The 25,677-nt window shown below is 47.7% G+C and overlaps 2 protein-coding genes across 7 annotated transcripts; both read left to right on the top strand.

Annotated features, from left to right (window-relative positions):
- The first annotated feature begins 14,403 nt into the window (after window positions 1–14,403).
- Window positions 14,404–24,997, top strand: LOC118507224 (polyglutamine-repeat protein pqn-41). 6 transcript variants are annotated; one of them, XM_036045382.1, is made up of 5 exons: window positions 14,404–17,431; window positions 17,536–17,631; window positions 17,760–17,908; window positions 19,730–21,403; window positions 21,682–21,879. In XM_036045382.1, exons 1-5 carry the CDS (start codon window positions 16,166–16,168, stop codon window positions 21,845–21,847), a joined length of 3,351 nt encoding a protein of 1,116 aa, XP_035901275.1. In that variant the 5' UTR covers window positions 14,404–16,165; the 3' UTR covers window positions 21,848–21,879. The 6 variants fall into 6 exon arrangements, with proteins under 6 accessions (XP_035901275.1, XP_035901273.1, XP_035901272.1 ...); XM_036045380.1 differs by having other exon boundaries at window positions 17,742–17,908; XM_036045379.1 differs by having other exon boundaries at window positions 14,404–17,437; window positions 17,742–17,908.
- On the top strand, window positions 22,211–23,499 carry LOC118506299 (antifreeze protein Maxi-like). Its single transcript, XM_036043245.1, has 2 exons — window positions 22,211–22,780; window positions 23,353–23,499. The coding sequence occupies exons 1-2, from the start codon at window positions 22,211–22,213 to the stop codon at window positions 23,497–23,499; spliced, it is 717 nt and encodes a 238-aa protein (XP_035899138.1).
- Window positions 24,998–25,677: the final 680 nt, after the last annotated feature.

The following is a 25,677-nucleotide window of genomic DNA, read 5'->3' as shown; positions in this document are numbered from 1 at the left end:
TAATGGTAGACCAAGATCTTGTAAAGTCAAAGAAGAAGAAAAAGTTGTTGAATGTGTAGACACTATGTCCCAAAATAATTTAATAATCAACATTATGTGGCAAAACTGCAACAGGCATTATGTGGCATAACTGCAATAGGCAACCTGCATTTCCAATGGTAATGGACTGATATCAAATCATTTTAAGATCGTCACCCCGTATGCAGGACTGTTTATCCAGATACCGGAACACTAATTCAAAGATGCCAGTAACAGACCTCTCGAGGGTTTTAAGCCAGCTGGAAGAAAGAGTAGTATAATTGTTCGCAATTAAGCCAAAACTGAGGCTAAATAACATTTTTGTTGTTTTAAGATACTTGTTTTTCGTATCACTATTTGTATGAGGCCTTTCTGTGTCAGAACCGTCGAAGGAAAGTCGCTGGTTTGTGTCTTGAATATGCAGCGCCTGAAAGTATGCAATTCAAAAAGATAGTTCCCCTTTGAAGTTTTGCGCATCAGAGCCTAGTTTTAGTTGAACTTTACCCTGATTTTTTTCTATTAATTTGCCATTAAATGCCCATTTCAAAAGTAGGTGTTTTAACTACTTCCTCATTGGCTCCTTGGCCGTCTTTCTGTGACTTGATTCTGCCCGTAGCAAAGTAGTCAGCCCTGCGTACGGCGAGGCGGTCTGGAAGGGATTTCTAGTTACTGGTAAGATAATCTAAAGTATAGTACTCCATAAAATATATCGCATATAATTATGAAGCCAAATTACGTTAATCATCAGAGCAAAGCTTCGCAATGTACAGTACTCGACAGAAATCGAGACCTTTCGAAGAAATCTATTGTGCCATTCAGATCAGCATTGGAAAACGATTAAAATTATTAATAATTTCCGGGCGTTCTCCAACAACGCTACTGCAAAATATTAAAGTCAAACGGCTTGCTTCTTTTTCCTGTAACAAGGCAATTTAACTCGAAAAAAAATCCACGCTTCGTTCGATAAAAACGCATCCCAAATGCATCATTGGGCTGACAGAAAACAAAAGAATTTACGCATATTGCACCAATAACTAAAAAAGAAAAATAAAAAACAAAAGCAAACCAAACAACAACACAAGCTCCGGCTACCGGCGACCAACAACGTGTCTTGTGATGTGCGCGCGTATCACATAAACGCGCCTGCAATCGGGCAGAGGAATCTCGCGCAAACACGGAAGCAGCGTGCAAGGGGCAATGAGTGGGGCGGGCAGGGTGGTTGGCAGGGCACGCAAGACGACAGGAAATGGCATTCGGGCGAGTGGGGAGGTGAGGATAACCTTCTCCGCACACAATATATACATGGAATCCGGTTTTTGTGCTTATTCATCGACATGATGCCGCGTGATTGTGGAACGGCCACCAATTTTTGTGCCCTAGTGCGAGACTATTCTCGTTTGCCAGAGGAACGTAAACTCATCATGGTCGTTGCGTTCGTTCGTTTTTGTTGTTGTTGCTGTTATGCTGCAGCTTCTATCTTCCGTCACTCCGTTTTTTTGGGATTCCTTTTCGTTGCATGGGGGTATTTTTAAATATTGTTAACACAACATTCTTTCCGGCTATTTATTATGGAATTTGAAAACGGAATAGTTTCTATAAGGTGAATAACAAGTAGTTTACCATATAAATATTTGAGCAAAAACCGTGTTATCACCGATTGATAAGCCACACTTTGGTAACTCATAATGCGTCACGTTCTTAAGGTGTGTGTTTGTTTGTCTATTTGAGTGTTGTTGAAACCTGATGAATTTTTTACGCTGTAACAAGTGACGATGAGTAATCGGGGAAAACTTATTTGTCATCCATTATGTGCATTAAAACCGTGGAAGAGATGCATTTGCGTTGGTTCGATTAAAAAAAAAGTGACGTCATGTAGCCTGACACGTGTGACGAGCACGTAGCAGGTGTACTTAAACAATGGATTAAAGCATTATGGTTTTCATGTTGGAAATTCGTATGAGTTTGGTGAGCTTAAGCCTCTACTACTTCTTCCTTGGCACTGCAACCTCGAAAGGTCTCGGCCTGCCATTTCTGTGGCTTTTTGTGACTTGATTTTACCCGTAGCAAAGTAGTCAGCCCTGCGTCCGGGGAGGCGGTGTGGATGGGATTTGAAACCCGGTCCTGCCGTGTGAAGACCGGCGCCGTTATCGCCTCTGCCACCGGACCGCCTCTCAAGAAGGTTGAGGCTCTACACCGTCAAGAAATCTTGATCTTGCTTTCTTGGCTTAATTCTACTCATAGCTGGATAGCCAGTCATACGTCCGGGGAGACAGGTCTGGACAGGATTGAATAGCCAATCCTGGCGTGTGAAGATCGTCTCGGCCACCGAACTCTCGCTAAGTTTAAGTATAGTAATACAAAAACATATTTGAGTGTTTTCTACATGAAGCTTTACTAGATCAGCGGCTGTATAGAGCAATGTTTTTCTCCCTAGTATATATTTAATTTTTTTCCGCAGGACGGCCTAGCCGTATTGGTTAAATTTAATAAAGATTCCATTACAAAATGAAAACCCGAGCCCTCACCTCCTGTCGCCTGATCAATATTTCCATAAGTTAGTATATCGGCATTTATTACCGGAAGGTGGTAAGGTAAGGAGGTCCCTGCCACATAATTCCGCCGTCGTCGTAGCACGAAATTTGTAGACCAAAACAAAACACACGAATGGTTTAATTTTATCCTGGTTGTGTGTTGCGCCAGTTTTACGGACGTTCATGATGATGATGATACCGTCGATGGTCGAGACCCAGCATTGTATAGGTGTGGTACGCTCACAAAAAAAATCTTCTGTATTGAGTGTGTGTGTGTGTGTGTGTGTGTGTGTGTGTGCGTTATGTACACTTTTTGTACTAAAAAAATAAAAGGATCTCCCAAAACAGCCAACGCGTCCCCCTGCCAAGGCTGTTCTGTGGCGAAGGATCTGCGTGCGAGCGAGAGGGCAAACTTGATATCCTTTTCGGAACGACACCGCGCGAGACGAGCAAAACAACACCGGTGGGCAAGTAAAATTCAATACAGCACAATTTAGACCAAAGCTGGGATTTTTTGCGTCCTGGCGGGAAAAAGCATGTGGGATGCATGAAAAATCGGCGGGGTGAGGAACCGGGCCGGGGCAGCTAGATGGTGTGTGTGTGTGTGTCGCTGGTTTACTGATAAAAGCGGGACGTTGTGTACCTTTCGATTTTAAGATCAAACGATACGGAGCGGGAAGCGAGATGGTGTTGGCGGGTGATACAGCAAAAAAACAGGAAGAAGAAGGGCAATAATGAACGGAACCCACCAGGAAGCCGGGTGGGTAGGTGTGGACGGATGTGGGTGATGGTAATATTTTTGAAACATAGAACCTGGCCCCGTATCTCCCGGGACGCAGGGAGGTTGCGCCAAGGAGGGAGAGACGAAGGAGGGTGACGCGGTTTAACACGCGATTTATAGCACGGAGAAAGGTGTGTCGGTGTGTGTGTGTGAGTGTAACGGTGTATGGGTGTTTAAATATGTGTTGAAAACATTGGCCGAACACGGCATGCGGCTGCAAGCGAGTGCGAGATAGAGCATCGCGTTAGAAAGAGACAGAGAGCCTGTAGAAACATAGCAACTTAAGTGTGTAGGGCCGCCATGTCTGTCGAAAAACACAACCAAACCAGGAGGCTGGAAATAAAACACCACACCACTACCAATCACCACTATTAGCAACGTTTCGAGCATAATCAACACACACACATATACAAAAACCCTTCAAACATTAGCAAACAAACAACAGCGCAACCACAGCCATCTGGGATGGAGGTAAGGGCAGAGTGTGTGTGTGTGTGTGGTGCTTTTTGCAAGCTTCGAACCTACGTATCGTTGCGTTTGGGTCCCGGGATCTGGTATACGGCTTTTTTGTCACCTCCAACCCAAAACAGGGGGATGGTGGTGGGGCAGAGAAGGGGACGAGGGCGAACCTTTGGCGCGTCCGGTGCTACCAAATGACCGCCAAACCAAAATGAAAGCCTAAAACCCGAACCCAACGCTCGAAGCAACGACGGACGGGTATGCTCGACAGCGGCCGACATCCAAACACGGCATATCCAACCACCTCTCCCCAAACCTCCCACCACCCCTTACCTCCCCCAAATTCCTTCCTACCATGCCATCTGTGCTGCTGTGGTGTTGTGTATTCGCCGAGACCATACCGAAGCGCTGAGCGAAAAGGGCCCTCGGTTCGGTGCGAGACTACCTCGAATCGTGCTTCCGAGCAGCGCTAGCTCACCAGCACACATTGCTATTTACCAATCCCACCCACCCCACCCACCGACTCACACCACCGGCGACATCCGGAACCGTGTACACGCTGTTCGTCGAAACCCCTGCTGCGCCCTGCTGCTGTCAGTCATCGCGATCATCCAGGACCTAAGCTTCGGGCTGGGCTGGGCAGGCAGCTGGGAGTGGGAGTTTATATATGAAGGCGAAGCGGGCAGGGACCTATCCGGGAGTTTCTGCGAAAGCTTCAGCGGCCATGGTGGATGATGCAGGCAAGGTTGTACGGAGCAGCGGTTTAACCCTTCGATGCAACCGGAAGACTCAGCTTAACCTCAGCGGGTCAATCAACGATTTTTTTTAGTTTTTTTTTTATTCATAAAGAACGGCCTGGTCGTATTGCTGATTTTTTTTTAGTTATTTAAGATTAATTTTGTAAACAGTGTTTAGTTGGGAAATAGAATAATTTACCTTAATTTTAAGAGTAAAAGGAATTGATTTTAAGTCTTAAATTAAGTCTTTAAATAAGGACACAAAGGGCGGCCCGGTGGTAGATGCGACAGCGGTGGCGGTCTTTACACGGCAGGACCAGGTTTCAAATCTCCTCTGGGCCGTTCTTCCATAGTGAGAACTGCCTATCCAACTATTCGGTAACAATAAGTGTAGTAAGCCAGAAATGGTAGGCTTGACCTAAGATGTCGCTCGGCCAAGAAAGAAGAAGAATATGAGGATAATTCGCCAGGAAATCAGGGCACAATAAGGACTTAACTTAGCTGTAGTCATAAAAAAACGACGTGGCTTTTCTATGCACAATTAAACTTAGGGCTAAAACTTAGTCACATGTTTGGACGCCAATACAAATAAAACAACAGCAGATAAGTAGTCTGATGTCTTGGCCATTCCTGTCTGCACTATTTCAAATCTTTCTGAGCTTTCAGCGATCAGTTGCTACTTCATTGTGGATTCAGAAATGATTGCTTGAAGTCCTCAGATAGAAGTTCGGCCAAAACATGTATTGGTCGCTTCTTAGATCAGGTCTCGAAAGGTGTCCATCGATCGACTGCTCATTTTGAGTGCTCGTCACATGCACGACACCCTCTGAGACGTGGCAAGCGAGTCTGGTACAGTAATATCCATCTTGTCTAGAATGTTTCTCACCGTTTGGGCAGATATTCTGGCCCACAATGCGTGTCCCAAAATGATTGGTATCCTCGCAAGATTCTTCAAACATTCGGTTGGTAACAATATTTGTCACCGCAGTGCTTTATTGCACATACTACCTGCTGAAGAAGACTATCTAAGTTGACTACCTAAGGTATTTAAAATAGTACTACGACAACGTACCTGTCATAGGCAAGTATGACTTGAAAATAGCCGATTGTACATCTCGAACCTACCCCTTACAATTCTTGATTTTCTTGTTACCTTACTTGACTGACATGTCATGCTATGACTCCAGCAGTAAAAGACAGGTAAACGTGGTCTTGTACCTGCAGATCACAGTAGTTCATTTGTAACTGCCTTGATGATCTTCAATATTAAGTAAAATTGTTTTGAGTTTAGTTATATCCTATCCTTTTCCCTCGAAGTTTACTGTTCCTAGTCCAAGTTCTGGACCGTTCTCCCGTAGTGAGGACTGACTATCCTACTACGTGGTATCCATTAAGTCTAGTAAGCCAAAAATAACAAGCATGACCCTAGAGATCGTGAAGCCAAAGAAGAAGGGGTTGGGAACTTCTAATTTCTTGTGGACTCTCATATCATAAGCGATGATCTAAACGTTTTGCTTTTGATTCTCGTCCAATGAGTGTCCAAAGAAACGGACACAGTTTTCCTGTCAATACCTTGTACTTCCGCCATCTTGGAAGTTTCCATGCCATCGAATGATGGAGACATGGATAGGGATATTTCTATTGTTATTATGCACATTTACATATTTCCTAGGGGCGAACGGGTGGTGAGCCGACAACGGCGCCGGTCTTCATACGGCAGGACCGGGGTTTAAATCCCATCCACATCGTTCCCCCGTAGTGAGGACTGACTATCCAACTACGTGGTATCATTAAGTCTAGTAAATCTGAAATGGCAGGCATGACCTGAGAAGTCGTTAGCCCAAAGAAGAAGAAGAAGAAAATATTTCCTAAGCAACATAGTTCTTAAGCAAGTACAGCTTTAAGTCTCAAGTATAGTTCTACAATCAAACCCTTGATATAATTTTTTATTCTTCTCTTCTTTTTCCTTTTTTTTTATTCTGTTTTTCTCTGCGTTTGCATCTGCTTCTCTGAAAACTACATCCTCAGAATATCGTGAGCTGCCGTTTTTGGTCAACTTAAAGTTGACCGCAGAGCCATTGACAGTCAGTCCAACGAACGAGGAAACGATCCGGATAGGAGGATTTGCTCATCAGAGGCTATCAATATCTCTCTGTTAAAATTAGCTTAGTACGAACTTCACACCTACACCTAGGATTTTGTACTACTCAATTTTCCAACCTTTCGCTTCTCGGGTTCGGTTACGAAAATGTTGCAAATTCAATACACTCAAACACCAGAATACGATCGGGATGGTTGATTGCAGGCAACAACAGCATCAGCAAAATGGTGCCCATAAAAACCTCATCACCAATGTACCACTGCCAGAAGAACACAACCACATACCGGGCCGGGTAACTACCGATGGGAAACCAGGTGAAGGGCACACTGTCGGGCATCGTGTCGTTCAAGCAAACCGTGGGTACCCCTCTAGATTGCGTACCTAGCAGCGCGGGAGGAGCAGCAGTGTAACCGCGTGGGGGGGGTGGGGTGTCACAAAACTGGCTTTATGAAGGTAGAAAAAAAAATCGGCCATAAGACAACCCAGCAGGAAGGGGGTGGTTGGTAGGGTAGGCGGTACGCTGTGAAATGTGGGATTAGAAGGGGGCGGGAGGGAGGAGGAGAGTTTGAGAAGGAGGTGGTGGGTAAAATCGATGGAAAAATAGAAAGGAAACAACACAGTGCCCTCTCGTTGCTAGGGGTGTACGTTGGTATGGTGGTGGTGGTGGTGGTGGTATTTGTGATCGCAGCAGTCCCAAACTATCCCACGAAAAGTGTCGGGGTGAGATGGGGTGTGAGAAGAGCGGGAAACTCTGGAAGGGGGAAAATTTCCAAGAAACTAGGTTTGATCACATAGTTCTGTCTCTCTGGTGCATTTCACCACCAGCTGACGGCGCATTGGCACACACACACACACACACACACACACACACACACACACACACACACACGCTGTGCGCCAACGCATACGATTGCATAAAGCCAAAAATTGCTGATTGTGTTTCAGTGTGGTTAGAAAAAAAAAAATTAAAGCGGTAAAAAAGGTAATGCACACACACAGATTTAGAATTCAAATACAGTTGCACAATGGATATACAGGTGTTGCTCAGGTCATATAGCAATTGTATCTCCATGTTTAACACGATTGCTTAGATTGTGTGTGTGTGTGCTGTATCAAACTCGCGTATTGTTTTAAGCATGGCAACACTTGCTATATGAGTAACGACGCTGTAAAATTGATCTTTGTTATACGACGAGGAAAATACGGAATGATGCAAAGTGTACGGACGCGGGGCGGACCGGCGGAAGGAAGAGAGGACGGCGGTTACCAGCGAACAACACGAAACAAGGAAAACATCTGCGATGAAGAGATGATAAAGGCAAGGGAAGAAAAGGGCACGAGTAGCACGCGGGATGGTGTGCGCAGGATGCGGAGAACGGAACACGAAAGAACAACGACGTTGATACAGCCAGAGGAGGAGCATAGGGTAGCGCGGAGGGGAAGGAAGGAAGAAGCAAGCGGCGGAGTGAAATGACAGCAGCAGTGAACCCCACACACGCACGTACAAATTCACCGCCGTGAACGACGACGACATCGGGCGCAACAACGAACGAAAAATCTAAACCCTCCGGGTGGCCGAAACCTGAAATAGTCTCCCACGTTCGCCGAGGCACCGAGAAATTCGCTCAACCGGGGGCATTCTTCCATTCCACACACAGCCAACCACTTAGCGCGCGTAGAGCACGCAACCCAAAACCCGACCGAAACCATGCAGCAGACACACGCGCTCACACGAACGCAGCTGTCTCGCTCGCTCTCTCGTATCTCTCTGCTCGCGCTCTCACCGCTCAGCAGCAGCAGCAGCAGCATTGGTAGCCTTAGTTGCGTTGGTTACTACACTAGCCTGCGCATTTATTTGCTCCTATCCAAGTTGCCCAAGCTTAGCAAGCGTGAGATAGAGAAGGATGCAGCAGTTTGTGCGAAGCTATTTGGCTAGCGCAGACGACTCTCTTCTGCACCCTTGCACACACACGCGCACACCCACATGCACGGTACGCGGTGTGTGATGAGCGCTGTGAATGAAAGGCAGGATGAACGAGCTGTTGAGTGTGTGGGGTGGTTGGGAAGGTGGAGATGGTGGGGGAGGGGGGGACGCTTGAAGGGCGGCGGCAACGACAATGGAGGAGCGTGAAAGGGGGGATGGAAGGAAAAGCGAGGGCTGCTGCGATGAAAGATGAACGACTCGCTACGAATGTAGCGCTAGACTACGGCAGACACACACGCGCACACATGTACGATGGAGCAGCAGCTCTTGATGACGAAATTTCGTTGTTTTAAAGGCATCAGCACCGAATCTCTGCGTGCAGGGAGCGATAGGGCCGCACGTTAGAAACAAAGCTCCTCAATCCCCCCCCCCCCCACCTCCTCCCCCTTCATAATTCATTTCCACGGCCAACGCAACCCGCTGCCCCTCGCCCCCTCCCTATCCCATCTTTGTGATCGTAGCAATCAATGCCATCAGCAAAAACTGCTCCTCCCCCCTTCCATTGGCCCACACCAACATTGCGGTACGGAGCAACGAAATGCGAAAACCTTCCCGCCGGGAGTTTGCGAATCTCGGCCTTTCCCATGTGTATGGGCGCGTACCCGCGTGTGTGTGTGTCGGGGGAGGAGTGATGCGAACGTTACGCGTCCGCCGATTGGCAAGCGGGGGCCTGTGACCATGGAGGACCTAAACGTCCGCACGCAGGGCAAAAACACGATAACCCAAATTGTGAACTACTACCAGATCTCTGGCTGCTATAACACTAACCAAAACCCCAGCTTGAGGGAACGCAGCTCATACAACATCCTCCCCAAGGGCAAAGGGGGGAGTGTACATGAGGTACAGAGAGGTAGAAGTGAGGAAAACCATAAACGAATGGTTAGTTTTTGTGTGTTTTCTTTAAAAAAAAAGTGTATTTCGTTCAGGAAACGAAACAATGAAAATAGGGTGCGCGCGAAGAACGATAGGAAAGGGTTCCGCGAGGGCCGAACTGTATTGCGCGGAACCCTGTGACCCTGGAACCTAGTCCCCCTTTTCCTGTGGCGAGGGCTTTAATAGAAATTCAATCCACCTATTGCGTTTTGTGTACAACAGCAAATGTGCAGGATTTTGATGGCTAACAACTATTGGAGAACAACAAATACGGGCAGTCAAGTAGATCTATCTAGGAATCTAGTAGAGATATCTAGTCAAGTAGATCTGTTTAGTGTTTAAAGTAATTAAAGTTTTCAAATCCAAAAATTTTTATATCTCTTTTTTATTGGGCACTTCAACCCCGAAAGGTCTCGGACTGTCATTGCTGACCTTCTGTGACTTTATTTTACACGTAAGCTGGATAGTCAGCGTACGGGGAGACGGTCTGGATGGGATTTGAACACCGGTTCTGCCGTGTGACGACCGACGCCGCAGTCGTCTCGACCACCAGATCGTCCCACTAAGAATAATATAATAGCCTCAAATCGGTAATTTACGTCTTTACACGCTAATTTATATGTTTTTTATACGTTGTGTTACTATAAACTGAGATAGCTTTGACAGACGGCTCGGTATTACTGGCGAGAACGGTGCCGGTCTTGATACGGTAGGACCGACGTTCAAATCCCTGCCGAGCCGTTCCCCCGTAGTGAGAACTGACCATCCAACTACGTGGTAACATTAAGTCTAATAGGCCAGAATTGGCAGGCTTGTCCTAAGAGGTCATTAGGTCAAAGAAGCTTTGACAAGTAGACCGCTGTCAACAGTGGCCACATACTTAACGATATGACGCATGGCACTATGTGTCTCAGCTGTGACATAGTAACCATCATGTCAGACTGCCATAGGACATTTAAAAGCAATTACAGGACCTCGGCATGTTCATTACCCTACGGCACCGGGTATGCAAATGAGATTGCTAATGATACCTGGCTACAATAAGTCAAAACGGTAGCGGAAAATGCGCTACTTTTTCGAATTTAAACTCTTGCCCTTGTCTCCTGATTCTGGCTACCTGATGGCTTTCTTACCTAATCCTAATGATCTATTTTATCTTCTCTCTTTTGAATGTATTCGTACATTCTGATACCCTTTGCAAACGCACTGGTATTGGTTTGTCATATCATAGTCCTGAGGAACTAATGTTGTAGTAGTCTTGTTGCTAACTACCCACTTTACACCATCATGGGAAATTGCAAACAGTACCAAGGACATTGATGCGTCATCGTATTGTGTATCTTCGACCCCACCAACACCAGAAGATCACATGACGTCAACTCATGTTGGGTGTCTACGCGTATCTTCGTGGCCTAGAAAAAATCGGCCAGTAAATATATTTGACTACCCTACAAAGCCCGCATCTCACAAGTATTCCATAATCCATAATAGTCTCGTTCTTACCCAGCTTTACTGAAGCCCGTCTGGGGTTCATACTTTAATCGCCATCGATCGGAACGGGCAAAATTATGGGTACGAAGATATTTAAGGCATTTGGTAAATAGCACCCTTGGTATAAACTTTATACTATACAAGCAGGTACACCTACCTACGGCGAGAGAGAGAGAGAGAGAGATAGAAGGAGAGAAAGAGCGAGAGAGAGATAGAGATCAAAGATAAAGCAACGGTAGCAGAACAGCAATGCGAGCCAGAGAAAGATTCAGGGGCAGTAGTGGTGTTGGTGAGGGAAGTTGTTGGAAATGTTGCGGAGAGGGAAAATAAGAAACAAAGGCAGATATAGAAAGAAAACCCCCTTACCAACGTAAATAAAACCGAACGCGAAACTGTATACTCGTTCGGTCGATAGTCTCGTTCGCAGGCGCCTGTAAATGTTTTCAAAGATGGCTACAAAATTAATGCTGAGCGTTTTTTTTTTGTTTGTGGTGTTTGTTTAATCAGTTCCCCGGAGCGTGGATGCATGTATTAATTTTCCACTAGTAGAGAAAGATATTATTCGACCAGAATGATTACACTAACCAGGGCGGCATGTTGCATCGATACCGAGAAGATCACATAGCAACCATTATTAGCCGCTAGACAACTGGGTGTAATTGTAATTGCGTTATCAAGCGCTTCAGCGGAAATGCTATAGGGGTCTCTCACACTCTCACACATTATTGATGTTCATGTTCATTTTTTTTTCGCCGTCGTCTGTAAAACAACAGACGGAGAAAGTACACAACGCCAAGGGATGCGTACACTATCTCGAATGAGATCAGTAAGCAGTGTGCGCTCGCCTCGCCTGCTGAACAGCGGGATGCATTCGCACGAAGAAAGGAGCCTGCTCTTTGCATAAATTATTCAACAAAAGGGGAAGTTTTGCTACGCGAAAGAAATTCGACTTCTGCGAGGCTATAGAGGCTTAACAGCGATACCGTCAGCCCAGCAGCAGTAGTCTCCCTCGCGTACAGAGGCTACGGCTCTGCGTTGGCCATACGCAGCAGTGGTGGTAGTGCAGGGCGTACCCAGAGAGTCATCAAATTTGTTTGTTTGTCCGACCTTCTCTCTGGATTCGTTGGCTCGGTTTGCGCTTAGCCTTGCCTATCGCAGCACACATATGGGTGATGTTTTTTTCTTTTTCTTACTGGTAGTTGTGTGTCCGATGTTTTTAGAAAACGGGTAGCAGTATGTGTACAGTACTACTGCCGCCTGCACACACAATCAACTAGCAGCCATCCGCGTGTGTGTGTGTGCGTGATCGTTTTGATCGGGACAATCCCAACGATTTTGCCTAGCAGCTGGAAATTTCCTTCGATTGCGTGTAGCGATAGTTGGTTACGCTGATGCAAGTCATGGTTTCGAAAGGCAACACAATGGTGGCTGAGAAAAATATCTTGAAGCAATCGGGAAATTCTTATTCTAGCTTACAATTGTAGCCGATAACGCACGCAATGGTTCAAATGTCCGCTCGTTTGAGCAGACACCATGCTTTGACCCGACCCCGGTGATGGATTCTTGGAAATGTTTGACTTCGCATATCTGAATGAAGCATCCGTTAGGGGTGCATTTCGAATTTGTTGTTACACATTGTTTGCTGATGATGACCTTCCTTGTATGTATAGTTCGAAAGAAAAAAAAACATCAGTTTGGTAGTTGATTGTATGCAACGGTTTGGGAAAAGCAATATGCACAATGCCCAAAATGCATATCCCCTCCCTTACTTATCCCCCTTGCTCCGATCACACAACAAAAGCCTCCACAGCATTGCACAGTGAGCGATTTCGAACCACTTGGCGGGATAAAACTATTTTTTTTACGATGGGAACTAAATTGTGTCACGTCCATGTGTCATAATTATACAAATAGCAATAAAATCGAGCCTTTTTATTAGGTTTTTAATTCGTTCTGGAAGACGAACAATTTGATTTTTCTCTCATTATAATAAATATTTTTCGTTCACATTTGATCACGATTAGGTGGATTTTTTTTGTCTTCGAGGCATCCATTTTGAAGTGCAAACATGTTATAAACATGTACCTTTAAAAGGCCCTTGAAGTCTCTTGAGGTTCTTGGGGTCTTTTAAAAATAAATGGAGTCCAATATGAAGTTTTTGGCACGGTTGTTGAACAATTAATAGATTTTTAAGAATTTTATAACTAAACCCTATTCTCTCTTTTCTATTCTTCTTCCTTTTTAGCACTACAACCTATGCCTGCCATTTCTGATTTGTAGCTGGATACTCAGTCCTTCATGAATATATAAGAAAAAGATTCTTCTCAATTTTCTAATAAACATCAAAATCGAAAGGAACACCAGAAGTTACAAAGGACGAATGTTGGAAAAAATAACTTGATTTTGTGTTGTTTCGACATTTGCACTTAATTATTTTTAAATTTAAAAATGTATTTTGTTGTTGTTGTAAAAGCATTCATTTTTCTGCAGTTTACTAGTTGCGAAAGGAAATAATTTATTTTGTTTAAGGTAAATTTGGATGAATTTGTTTTGCGTGATTCATCCCGCCAAATGCCCAATGTGCATTGGCGGTTTCCAATCGAACGAACGCGAAAATAATTTTGTACGCACGTACGGGGAAAGAGCGTGAAGGAGAGTAACAGGGGGGAGGTGGCGGAATGTATCGAAATGGGGGAAAAAGAAGAAGAAGCAGAAAAAATAAGAAGAAGCACGCGAACGCAGCACATACGCAAATGCACGCAGCAGCAGTGTTAATGTGAGGGGAAAGAGGAGGTGGAAGACAGGGGAGGGCGCCGGGTGGTGGTTCAGACGAATCGTAAAAGGTTCAAGGAAAGAAAGGAGCTTCAACGGAAGAGAGAGAGGGCACAAATGGCGTACGGACGAGTGAGAAAGAAAGAACGAGAGAGAGAGAGTGAGAAGATAAAGAAAGCGAACGGGGAAAGAGACTTCATGCACGGACCAAAGGCGCCAAAGTATGTTTTCGTTTATATTAGTTGATTTTTGTTGTTGTTGTTGTTTTGCACGCTATTATTTCTTCTCGCATATACACCGTTGGCCTTCTTGCCCGTGGGTACTGATCGGTCCCGGAGCGGAAGAACGAGCGGAAGAAACGGTGATGGTGGTGGCGAGGCTAACAACACAACGAGGACGTTCGAGGAGTAAAGAAGGGGAAGAGGGGAGGAACGATGGGGTGATGGTGGAAAGAAGAAGCGAAATGAGGGCGTACTACTCTGGCTCTCTGTGGCGTGTATATACGTATGTATATATTGTATGTATTGTGTGTGGGTTTTTTTATCTCTCGTTCCAATCTTCACCTCCGTCGCTTTTCACCCTACTCCCGTCCTCCTCCTCTACCGCCCTCCGCCAAAACCCTTAACAACTCTTGCTTTTTCGTACATACACACAAGCTGCAACAAACGCCACTAGATTGCACAACCAAACACCATGGTTACGACCACAACGACGGTGACGACGGCGACGACGACGGTGGATGACGAACCCCGAGACAACCGAGACAAGCGATGGCGAAGGCGCCTGCTACGGTTTTGCGAGACTATCCGCCAGCGACTGCCTTCACGGTCTTTTCGCCGAACGCCGAGCGAAGTGTGCCGTGCGGTGTGTGTGCCGTCTCTCTCGCGCCCACGTGCTTCGGTGCGGTATGTTTGTGTGTGCGCGCGGATCTCCCTCTCCCTGTCGTGCTCTCGTGTTTTTCATTCGCCAGCAGCAGCAGCAGCAGGCAGCGTTGGGATTTCGATCCGGGGTTTTTCGGTGTTTTACGTTCATCCGTCTCCACACAAAATAACGACGTGTGGATGAGAGAAGTACGGCGAAGCCCGCACGCAGCTTGGTGTACCGTATATAGGAGCCAAAACCAGCCGTATCCCAGTGTCACCGAACGGAAACAACGAAGGTGCAGAAGTTAGTTATGCTTTGAAAAGGAATAATACACACTTTTCGTACGGTTTTTCTCTCTCGGAAAAGTTGTGCTTTGAGGTGCGTGAGTGTGTGCTTCCCTATTGTGTCGGGAGCCGTGCATTTTTCTCTCGTTGACGGACAACAAAAAACGGCGTGAAGTGTTTTGTTGCAGCGGTGGAAAGTTTTGCACCACTTGCACCAGCAAGTGAGCTTTGTGTGTGTCGTGCGCGCGTATGAGCGAGTGTGTGCGCTCGCGCGCCCGTCTATTTATGTGTGTGTGTGCGTCCGCAAAAAAGGGCAAGATTTGGCAGAGATCGTGAGATTCCAGCATTCCCGTGCAGCAGCAGCAGCAGCAGCAGCAGCAGCAGTGCGTGTGTGTGTGCGTAAATAAGCTTTACCCGCCTGCGTGTGGTGGTGTGTGTGTGTGCTGAAATACAAGTCCGGGCACGTTAGTACGAGCTGTGGGGTGGAAGGGTAAAGAAAAACGCCAACAAGAAGAAAACAACCTTGGCTGGTGAAGTAGTGTGCGTGCGCTCGTACGTGTGTGTGTGAGTGAGTGAGTTTGAAGCAATAATATTTTAGGTGGAGTGTTGGCAGGAAGCACACAGCACAACCTTCAGTACACCATCATCTGTTGTGTCTCGAGCACACGTATATACACACACACGGCGCTAGTATGTGCTGCTATCTAGAGGAGCCTATGAAAATTGTGTGTGAAAAGATTTGAACAGCCCGAAGGAAGAAGTGTGTCTCTGTGTGTTTGTGTGTGAAAATTCGCCACTTTTCCTACAAAAAGTTAACAGAATAACAGTGGAATATTGGAGGTGTAGTTAATTGGCGTCTTCCAGTTTGGAGTTAGTGTAGTGCAACAGCACATCATCTACATCCGGTTCCGACCCGGGTGGTTGACGGCAAGTGGCAGTGGCTGATCCCCCTAAGTGCATTGAAGAGAGTTTGTGTCTTCTTCCGGTTCAGAGTTCCTCGGTGTTGAAGTTCGAAAGCAAAAGTGTGCGTGTGTGCTCCGATAATAGGTGGTACAAGTGATATTATGATTACATAAAAGATTATCAGTTCTGGCGCAATAGGAAAAAGAACTGGCAACCAAACGGTACCACAACAACAACTACAACAAGAAAAAGTTCGTTGCTCGCTGCTACTGAACACCAATCTCCCCCGAAACGGAGAGAACCCCGGTGTGGCGCAAAGCGTAGTCGCCGAGCAGTGTCGAGCCCGCGCACGTGGACGCATCAAGCAATGTCATCCACGGCACCGGTAACGGTGAAACAGGAGAGGCATGATGAAGCCGAAATCAAGGAGATGGCGGCTAAGATAGTGGAGGCGCACAAGCAACAGTCGGCCAAGGCGGCAGCGGCCGCAGTCCAGCAGCAACAGGTACAGCCGACCCGGCCAGCGACCGTAACGGCCACAGTAACGGCCAACGGTGTTACACAGGGCCAGACAAACATACTGAACTATTTGACGCGCAAACCGACCACCGTGCCGGCGGCGAACGCAACCAACGTTATGGCGGCGGCCGGTGCGGCGGCGGCCACCGTTGCGCTGCCCCTGGGCAGTGGGCAGAGTGTGGCATCCAATGGCAGCGGCAAGGCGTACGATGGTGGCGGATCGGACGTGAACGGCAGTGGGGAAAAGAAGGCAAACGACGAGGAAAGCCAGAAGGGACACTTCGGGTGGGAGGTGTTCCCGAGCAAGGTGCACATACCGTTCATACTGCGCCAGCAGGAACGGTACTGTGCGGTGCGTATGGTGGAGATGAAGCTGCTGAACAAGTATCTCAACTACCTGCACCAGGACATCTACACGTGCACGTGCGTCCGGTCGTACTACATCACGGACGCGGAGTGCAAGCTGCTGAACGAGATTAACCAGAAGCACAGCGATATGCAGTTCGGGCGGGAGTTGTTCACGCTGAAGGATCTGGTCGTGCGGGTCACGGACGCGTACAAGTTCTACCAGTTCCTGGAGGTGTGCTACAAGAAGCTGCTGATGGGGTGCAGCACGCCGAACGACAAGTGTGGCTTCATCCGCATCAACAAGGAGTCGGTGGTGCCGTACACGGTGCGCGACTACCAGAAGATGGTGCCGCTGTTCTACTTCGAGGGCGAAACGGACAACCTGAAGCTGAAGGCGGACAACCTGTCCGGGTGGGATCTGTCGTACCTGAAGTTCTGCTGCAAGGTGCAGGGCATACGGAATGAGCTGTTCGCGAGCGATTCGGTCGCGGTCATCAGCCTGACCGACATCAAGGGATACTTTCCGCCCGGGACCGAGTTTGAGGATTACTGGCCGAGCAAGGTCGTCGATTCGCAGCTTCTGTCCGGCCCGAAGACCAACACCATCCACTGGACGCGGCAACCGGCACAGCCACCACCCAAAGCACCGGCCATGATGAACAACAGTGCGCCGACACGGAAGGCGGCCAGTAATGTCTACCAGACGCTACAAACCCAACAGAACATTGCCAAAACAAGCAACCAAATGAACAGTATTACAGCCGCTGTACAGGTTCGTTCCTCTAGCGTAAGGCGTCGTGTACACTTTTGGGGTGGCAAATTCTCCTAACCTCTTTGCTGTTTGTTCTTTCCTTCCACTGCACCTTTCAGGCCCTCACCAACAACTGGAACATGGTGCCATCGACCCATACCAACCTGCTCTCCCCCCAGCAGGAGCAACTGCTACGACTTAGTCAAGCCCAACAGGTATGAAAGCGTGTCCCCGCCCTAGAACGCGACGCTAGAGGAGACGGCAGTAGTATATCGCTAGCCAAGAACAGAAGAACAGATCCACTTTTTTGGTTAAACAATTACAGTTTCTTTCCGTATTTCAGGCGGCCCAGGCCCAGGCCCAGATACGCAACATCCAAAACATGCACTCGATGCAGCAGTACAACTCGTTCCTGAGCAGCATGTCGCGTTCGTCACAAAACCAGCAGGTACCACCACCACTGGTACGATCGGCACAGGTCCAAGCTCATCTGTAAGTACCATAGTATAGTCACCAGTAGAACGTGGGGCGAGCAATAATGCCCTACGGTGGTGAGCGAAAGGATATGTGCCGTGCGCCGTATCCTTTCCCTCCATTCGTGGGATCTCGCACTCCTCCGGGAATGTCCTGTTTGCGGTTTTGGTCTATCGAACAGTGAACATCACCTTCCCCGAGGAGTCTACCCGATCATCTGAGAGGTTGTTTTCTTCCGACACACATGCGCACGCACACTTACACACACTGTGGCAAATGCCGGCAGGGGGGTCTCCTGCTCGTCCTGGTCGGAGTGAGGCCGAGCGAGTGTTTGGGAGATCGCCTAACCAAACAGAACCCCGTTTCTGTACCCGTAGTTCAGTTATAGCCGTTTGATTGAGTAGCGTTTGGTTCATTAGAGTTCTGTTGTGCTGTTTAGTTTGTTTCCATTATATGCTATTCGTTACCATTTCATGCACCTACCCTTCACCCGAGATGTGGGGTTTTGTTGGATTTTTTTGTGTTATTTTTTATGAGAAATCGTTTCTTGAGAAGTAGTTTGAGTTTTAAGTTTCTAAAAACCAGTGCGGTAGGGCCCCTTAAAGCCTTATCCTTTGCCGCCGTGGACGCTGGTAGGACATAAACTGTCGACATGAGCGATTTTGACATTTGTGATTCAGAGTTCTGTTTAGTGATCTGTATCGCCATCTGTTCAAACTTTAGCCCTAAAACTTACAAACTTCTTACAAACGTTAGTATCTTTCTCGTTTCCTTTTACATTCTTAGTGTAGACACATATCATAGGGCTTGATTATTCGCATTTGTTTTTTGAAAAGCTATAATTTTGCTTGATTTATTGTCGTTTTTTAGGTTGTTTTTGGAACGAGTTTTGCTTGTTTAGTAACTTATCCTTGCACAAAAGCAAAAACAAACGAAAAAAAAAGAACCACCGATTTGTGTTGTTGCCTGCTTTTGGTAGAGTTATCAGGTTTCGTGGAACCCAAATTAATGTTATGACACCAAAACCAAAAGCTAAAAGCGTTGTTTAATACATAAACTGTTTCTTAGTTTTCACCCCCCCCTCATTCAGAGTAGCACTTTCCCTCCGTTGCAGAAAGAACAGAGTCAGTGGCGCTTGTGTGTGTGTATGGTGGTGTGTGCTTTCCCTTCTCCGCGCGATGGACATGGTCAATGTTGCTGGGTTGCTTCACACGTTACGTTACTCGCATCCGGAGGAATCTCGAAACTTAATCATATCGTCTCCCTAACCTGAACCCCCCCCCCCCCCTACTCCCCCACCCCCTTTTTCGCGTCACCTTACCGCTTTCTTTTGCCTCATTCGACCTGGTTTAGATAGGCCAACACACGTGCAAGTTACAAGGCAGTTTGTTTAGCTTTTTTTCCCCGTTCTGAAATACTGTGTTTTTCAGAAAATAGTGCCAATGGTATGGTGTCCAGGAGTGGCCGAGTTTTGGAGAAACATGCAGTTTTTTGAATGTAGAGTAAAGATTTTTGGAACGACGCGATATGCCCTTAAAAATGGCTATTGTGTGTGGAGCAATGGAGCTCTTGCGATTATGTGTTTCAAAGGAAGGAACTTCCAGTTGACTAACTTTAACGATATAGCGAATGTGCATGGGAAACAAGCTTTAAAAACAGCTACAGCTCTCTGATAGAAATTTGCCAAAAAAAAACGAGCCAAGCGAACAGATGGGATCACAACAGTGTGTGTTGTTTAGTGAGCGTTTCATGTACTTGTCAACTACTTTTATGAGTCAAAGAAACTGCATAAAAAATCCCGCAAAATACTCCGTTGTGTAATGATGTGCCTTCCTACAGGTCGAGTGGTGGCAGTGGCGCATCCTCAGTCCTTCGTTCGAGCACGAACGCCGCCAGTGGCAATGGCAATACCTTACCGAACCTAAACCCCGCTCTGTCCATATTCGCAACCACCAGTAGCCCGAACGGCACTGTCAACCTGTCCCGCTTGAATCAGCAGCAGATAAGCGAGCTTACGATGGCCAGTGTGGCCGGCATGGCTAATGGCACGGGTGGCGGCAGCAGCCGCACAGCGGGCAAGGCTAGCACGAACCGTAGTGCAGCTAGTGCTGCTGCGGCAATCGTGTCCATTACTGCTGCCATGGCATCCGGCAGGCAGCAGAGCAACAGTAACGCCAACAGCAGCAATCTGGATGGATTTTCCTTGGGACGAAACGTAACCATCACGCCGGCAGGCAAACGTGGTGCTAGCAGCAGCAGCGCGTTGGAAGAGTTGGTCGGGTATAGCGGTGTGGGCGCGAACGGTAGACAGCAGTCCGTAGCCGCCTACCCGAAGAATCCGATCTCGATCACGGCCGTACCGGTGGGTTCGCCGACGCGTGCCTCACCGAAGGGCGGCCAGGCAAGGCAACCGCCACCGGCCCTAATACCGGTCGGCGGTGGGACCGAGCTGATGGACAGTTTCGCCACCAATGGCGTTGATCTGTTGGCACATTTGCGGCTCAGTAAGGATATCGAGATCATAAACGAGCGCTTGCTGGAGGTGGGTCGTGGTGGTGACGGCGACCGCGGAAGCGGCAGTAACAGTGGCAAACATTTACCATCGTATCGGGAAAGCACCACCAGCGGCACTGGCACAGTAGTAGGTCCTCCGAGTGTGATAGTACATGATAGAAGTAGACCGGCTAGTAGTGGTAGTGGTAGGGGGGTTGAGTATACCAGAAATCAGAGCGTAATCACTACCGCTGGCAGCCGCCGGCATCAGCGGGACAGTGAGTTTGCCATTGGCACCGGTGCTAGTGACGGAAGAACGGCCTACCTGAACGCACTGCTCGCAGCAGGATTGTCGGATGTAATGGATCTATCTTCTACCCAAAGGTCTAACATGGGAGCATCGTTGCCCCCGCACCTGGTACAGCAGGCGGCTGCAGCGGCCGTCGCCCAGCAGCAGCAGCAGCAGCAACAGCAATCACAACAGTCCGGCCGGCGTACGAACGCTTCCGCCTCGTCGGGCCTGTCCGGAGGACGGGGCGGAGTTTCGATCAGCTCGTCCGGTGGGGCAGGTGGCAGCGGCGGTAATGGCACGAGCGGAGGGGCCAACAGCTACCGGAACTCGAGTGTGGCCGCGATACAGCAGCAACTACAGCAGCAGGCCCAGCAGCAGCAGCAGCAGCAGCAGCAGGCCCAGCAACAGCAGGTGCAGCATCAGCAACACGCGGCAGCAACTGCTGTCGCGGCGGCGGCCATCAACAGTCTGGCCGGCGAGACACGGCATGGCAACATGATCGTGATCCCGGAGATGAATCTGGGCGTTACGCAGTACAAACCGTACGAGGTGGTGAAGAAGCCGGTCGAGAACAAGATCATCTACTGCGTGAACAAAACGCCCTACCGGAACACGGAGTATCTGATGACGATATTCGATCTGAAGGATGTGTTCTTCCCGTACATCAGTCTGGACGTGTGCCGGCGGGTGCTGAACGCTTTGGACATAAATCTCTTCGTTGGCAATAGGTAAGTCGCAATCGGAAGGAAGGATGGTTGGTGATCAATCAGGCTATATTGGGATGTATCTGAGGTTCCTCCAACGAAGTCTATTGAATTCTACTGCCTGCTCCTCAAGGGCTCTTTAGCAGTAAGCTCATTAAAGTATTCTCAAAAGCTAATTCATGCTTAATCTAAATTGTCTTGGCGAGCAGCTGTTACAATTGGGAACGAACAAACAATTTACAAACCTTTGTGTGTGGCATCACTGATCAACGTTTTCGTTTTGTTGCGCATTCCCTTTCCAGCTTACAGTACCAGGTGCTGCAGGAGGCAGGACGTACGAACGTGGACAAAATGCCCATGATTCAGGTGACGGACGTGATGACGTACATGCCGCAGCTGCAGTACATGATCCGCAGTAGCAACCTGAACCAGGAAACGCAGGCAAACAAGCGGGCCCGCATCAGCTAGGAATTGGGGTGGGGGGTACAGCAGCAGTGCCCTCAGAGCACGATCGTACCGGATATAATATCATCATCTACGTCGAGTCGTGTTGGCGCTGGCACTGGTGGCATTGGCGATTCGTTTACCGGTGGCGTTGGTGGCATTACGGCGCCCGGCACTGGCTGGAGCAACCTTACACCGTCGCCATCCTGCTCATCGTTTTCGTTGGTGAGCAGCAGCAGTAGCAACGGTAGCAGCAGCAGCAGCAGCAGTGGAGCAACAGCCGGGCTTCGGGGAAAATCATCCCTCTCGTCGTCATCATCATCATCCGGTACATCGTCTGCAGCAGCCGCAGCCGCTGCAGCTGCTGCTGCCCTAGCAATAGCCGGCATGTCTTCTACCGCCGCATCGTCATCCTCGGTAGTTGCTCCTGTCGGTGCGGCGGCGGCGACAATGTTTTCCGGTGGAGCTTTCACTACACCCGCACTTGGTGGTGGCGGCATGGGAACTGGCATTACCTCCAGCACTAGTTCCGCGTCTGCAGCTGCTACCGGTTCCAGTGGTAGTATGTATGACAAGAAAACCATGTCCTCCTGCCGGTATCAGCAGGATAAGATAGCTGCTACACCACAGATAAGCTCCTCGTCGATCGCCGACTACTACTCCGACGCCGCGTCCGGTGGAACGGCGGCTGCTGCGGCTGCAGTTGCTGCGGCCGCTGCAGCTGCTGCCGCCGCTGCCGGTCGCATGCTGGGCCACGGATCGTCTCTAGTACCCCCCTCCGTTTACTCGTCATTCCAAGAGTCGGCACTGGTGGCCGCTGCCGCCGCGGCACAACATCAGCACCACGCGCAGACCCAACCGGCCCAGCATCTGCCAGCGCAACCGGTAGCAATTAACAACAGCCTGTTTTCACCGCACTTTGCAACGGGCTCACCGTACCATCATCCACCGATGCAAGTTGGTGCTGGTGGTGCGAGTGGTGGCGTTGGTGCCAGCAGCAGCAGTGCGTACGAAACGAGCTCGGCCGCGCGTTCATGCGCCCTACCTTCGCCTACCATTTATCCACCAACTCCACCCCCGTCTGCGCCATGGATCCATCCCTGGTACGGTGGGGACACGTTTTAGTCAACGCTCTAGTTCCTTGTGTTGCTTGCGTACGCAACATCAAATGATTTCGTCGTCGCTGACAGAGCGCGCATCACAGTGAAAGTAAGGCAACAGCGGCGCCTCTACCCCCACTACACACACACACACACACAGGAGAAAAAGGTGTGTGTGTGTGTGCGTATATGGTTAACGAATCGAGGAAATGTAGTGTGGATGTGAGAGAAACAAAACAGTGGTTGTATTTTCAAACATGTCTCCTGTATGTAAGTGCTTTTCGCTATCGAAGGAAAAGCTTTCGAGCCACAGCTAGAACGAATCTCTCTCAGTTGGGGAATGGGGAAGTTAGGGCGGGCAGACGTGAAACAAAAGTTACTATCGCTCTTCGGCGACCTTATCCTTAGAACTTAAATTATTCTTAATAGATACTGTGGTGCCCCTGTTGTGGTGGTGATGGTGGTCACCCGGAGCACGCAACCACCACTGTGAACATCGTTGGTCGATTATTTGGCACCTCATGTCCGACCGACACAAAGTACTCTAGGGGAGAGCATAAGGGAACGCATACCTAGGCATCATGAGATATCCTTAGCAATGAATTAATTAGGTGTTTTAAGAAACAAAAACTCACATCAAACTGTAAGGGATACGAGAACCTTTTAAAACATGTCTCGCAACAAAAACTTTCGCTAATCCCCGCCACGAACGAACTATATTTAGCAGCAGCAGGCGCATATGAAATATGACTGAAGAACGCGCAGAGGATGCTGCGGGGACTGCACCACAAGTTGACGTGAGAAATGCAGCTCGGTCCGCAGCAGGAGAGGACAAGCGAACAAAAGAGAAGGACTTTTCCGACAGGACATACCAGAGAGAGCGAGAGAGAGAGATGGATGTGAATAACTAGAAACTTCGAAGCAAAACATTAGACTGATTGAGCGACTATGACAAGCGCAAAGAAGCAAAAACCCGAGATTCCAGTATGAAAGTGAGTAGTTCTCGCGTCACCCAAGAAAAAGAAGAAGAAAAGTACTTTGACCCTGTTCGAATGCTTGGGAGGAAGTGGCGAACTGGAAGCGAATTGTTGGAAGAGAGATCGGTTAGAGCCCCATCCGCTCCTCCAAAATCTGTGTTAACCACCGACTGTAGAGAATATTGCAAACAGAAAACGAAACAAACAAACAAAAAACTACAATGTATTTCGTTTATTTCCAACAATACAAGAAGGAAAGAAGAAACCGGCTCGCTATGAGGAGTCTGGAAAGTTAGTAAGGTTTTTCTTGGTTTTTTTTTCTCTCTCTTAAGGATACACGAGATGAGGATAGGTTAGGCGTTACCTTTTATCATTACGATTATTTATTTTTCCATAAAAAAAAACCGGAACAACAAGAAAAAGGTGTGACAAATTAGGCGGCGTTGCGCCAATTCGATAGAGAGAGAGAGCGATTACGAACAAATTGTAGGTAAGTGTGAAAGGGAATATGTATAAGTAGCAGTTTTGTATAGAAGCGCGAATCATTTGCGGGAAACTGTTTTTCCATTTTTTGTTCTCGTTATTGTTGTGTAAAACCAGCGCTATTCTATGCATAGCGCGCGCCCAGATGATAATGGTGGCATTATTATTGTTTACGTTTTTTTTCTTTCTTTATTTTTTGGTTTAATTTTCTCTCTCACTGTCACATCATATTCACCATAACACAGAGCATAATAGGGTTAAGAAACTAGCCGGGAAAGTGAACGCAAAGTGAACGCGCCGTGTACAGGAAAGGAGTCCTTAGTATGGGGGGGGAAGAGCAATTGAAGCAAGGGAAGCGACACTACTGGGCCACAGTAAGTCGTCGCCAGTAAAAAATCGGTCAGAAAATACGGTTGAACTAGTTAGTGTTTGAAAATCCGCAAGCAAGTTTTGGGTGGGGTTGAATGCAGTTTTTGGAGAATTATTACACAAAACTGATGAATAAGCAAATAACAATAAAGTAAAAGCTTGAGCAGGAGGGCGAAGCGAAGAACGGGGCAGACAGCAACCTCCTATGCTGCCACAGCAACAGGCAGCAGTCCCTGGCAAATTAATCACCGACCGTTTGAATGATTTATAAACCAAGAAAGAAATCGTATTTTGTTTTATATTTCAAATATAATATTGACAGATTCGCGCCAGATGGCGCTACTATCTGCGCAGATTCAGTACGACAAAAAAAAAAAAAAGAATCGAAGCATCCGTAGCTTCTGGTTGCTCTGGTCCGTTGGTTGCTAATGTAGTTTTTGTTAATCGAGGTACACATCGGATATTTTTGGTATAAAAGGCGCTCCACGAAGTCAATTATTTCAGTTCCGTGTCGATAGTTTAACCTGAAGGTTGCTAAAGTGAAAGTGTTATTCGTGTTTAGTGTTCAGAGATGCAAATTCTATCTTCCAAATAGTGATAGAGAGTATTACGGACATTTTGGCTTCTTCTTGGAAGATGAAGCTGAATTTGGTTTAGATTGGTTTGGAAAGAGATATTATCTGAAATCATGTCACGGGTTTGTTGCGATCCGAACCGTCCTGGAATTAGGTGCAGCCGGGCGTCATGTTTAAAATACTTTATGGATGGGTCCCCTGTTACTAGGGCTGACTATTCGACTGCGTGGTAAAATCGAATCAAGGAAGCCGCGAAATAGAAGGCTGAGATTTCTCCTGCTTGTAACTGCCCAAAATACAGGTAACTAAGGTAAGTAAAATTTTGGGCAATTTTAATTTAATTATGACAT

Source organism: Anopheles stephensi, chromosome 2, assembly GCF_013141755.1.
Source record: "Anopheles stephensi strain Indian chromosome 2, UCI_ANSTEP_V1.0, whole genome shotgun sequence".
Taxonomy (NCBI): Eukaryota; Metazoa; Arthropoda; class Insecta; order Diptera; family Culicidae; genus Anopheles; species Anopheles stephensi.
This window is presented reverse-complemented; position numbering and strand designations above follow the sequence as displayed.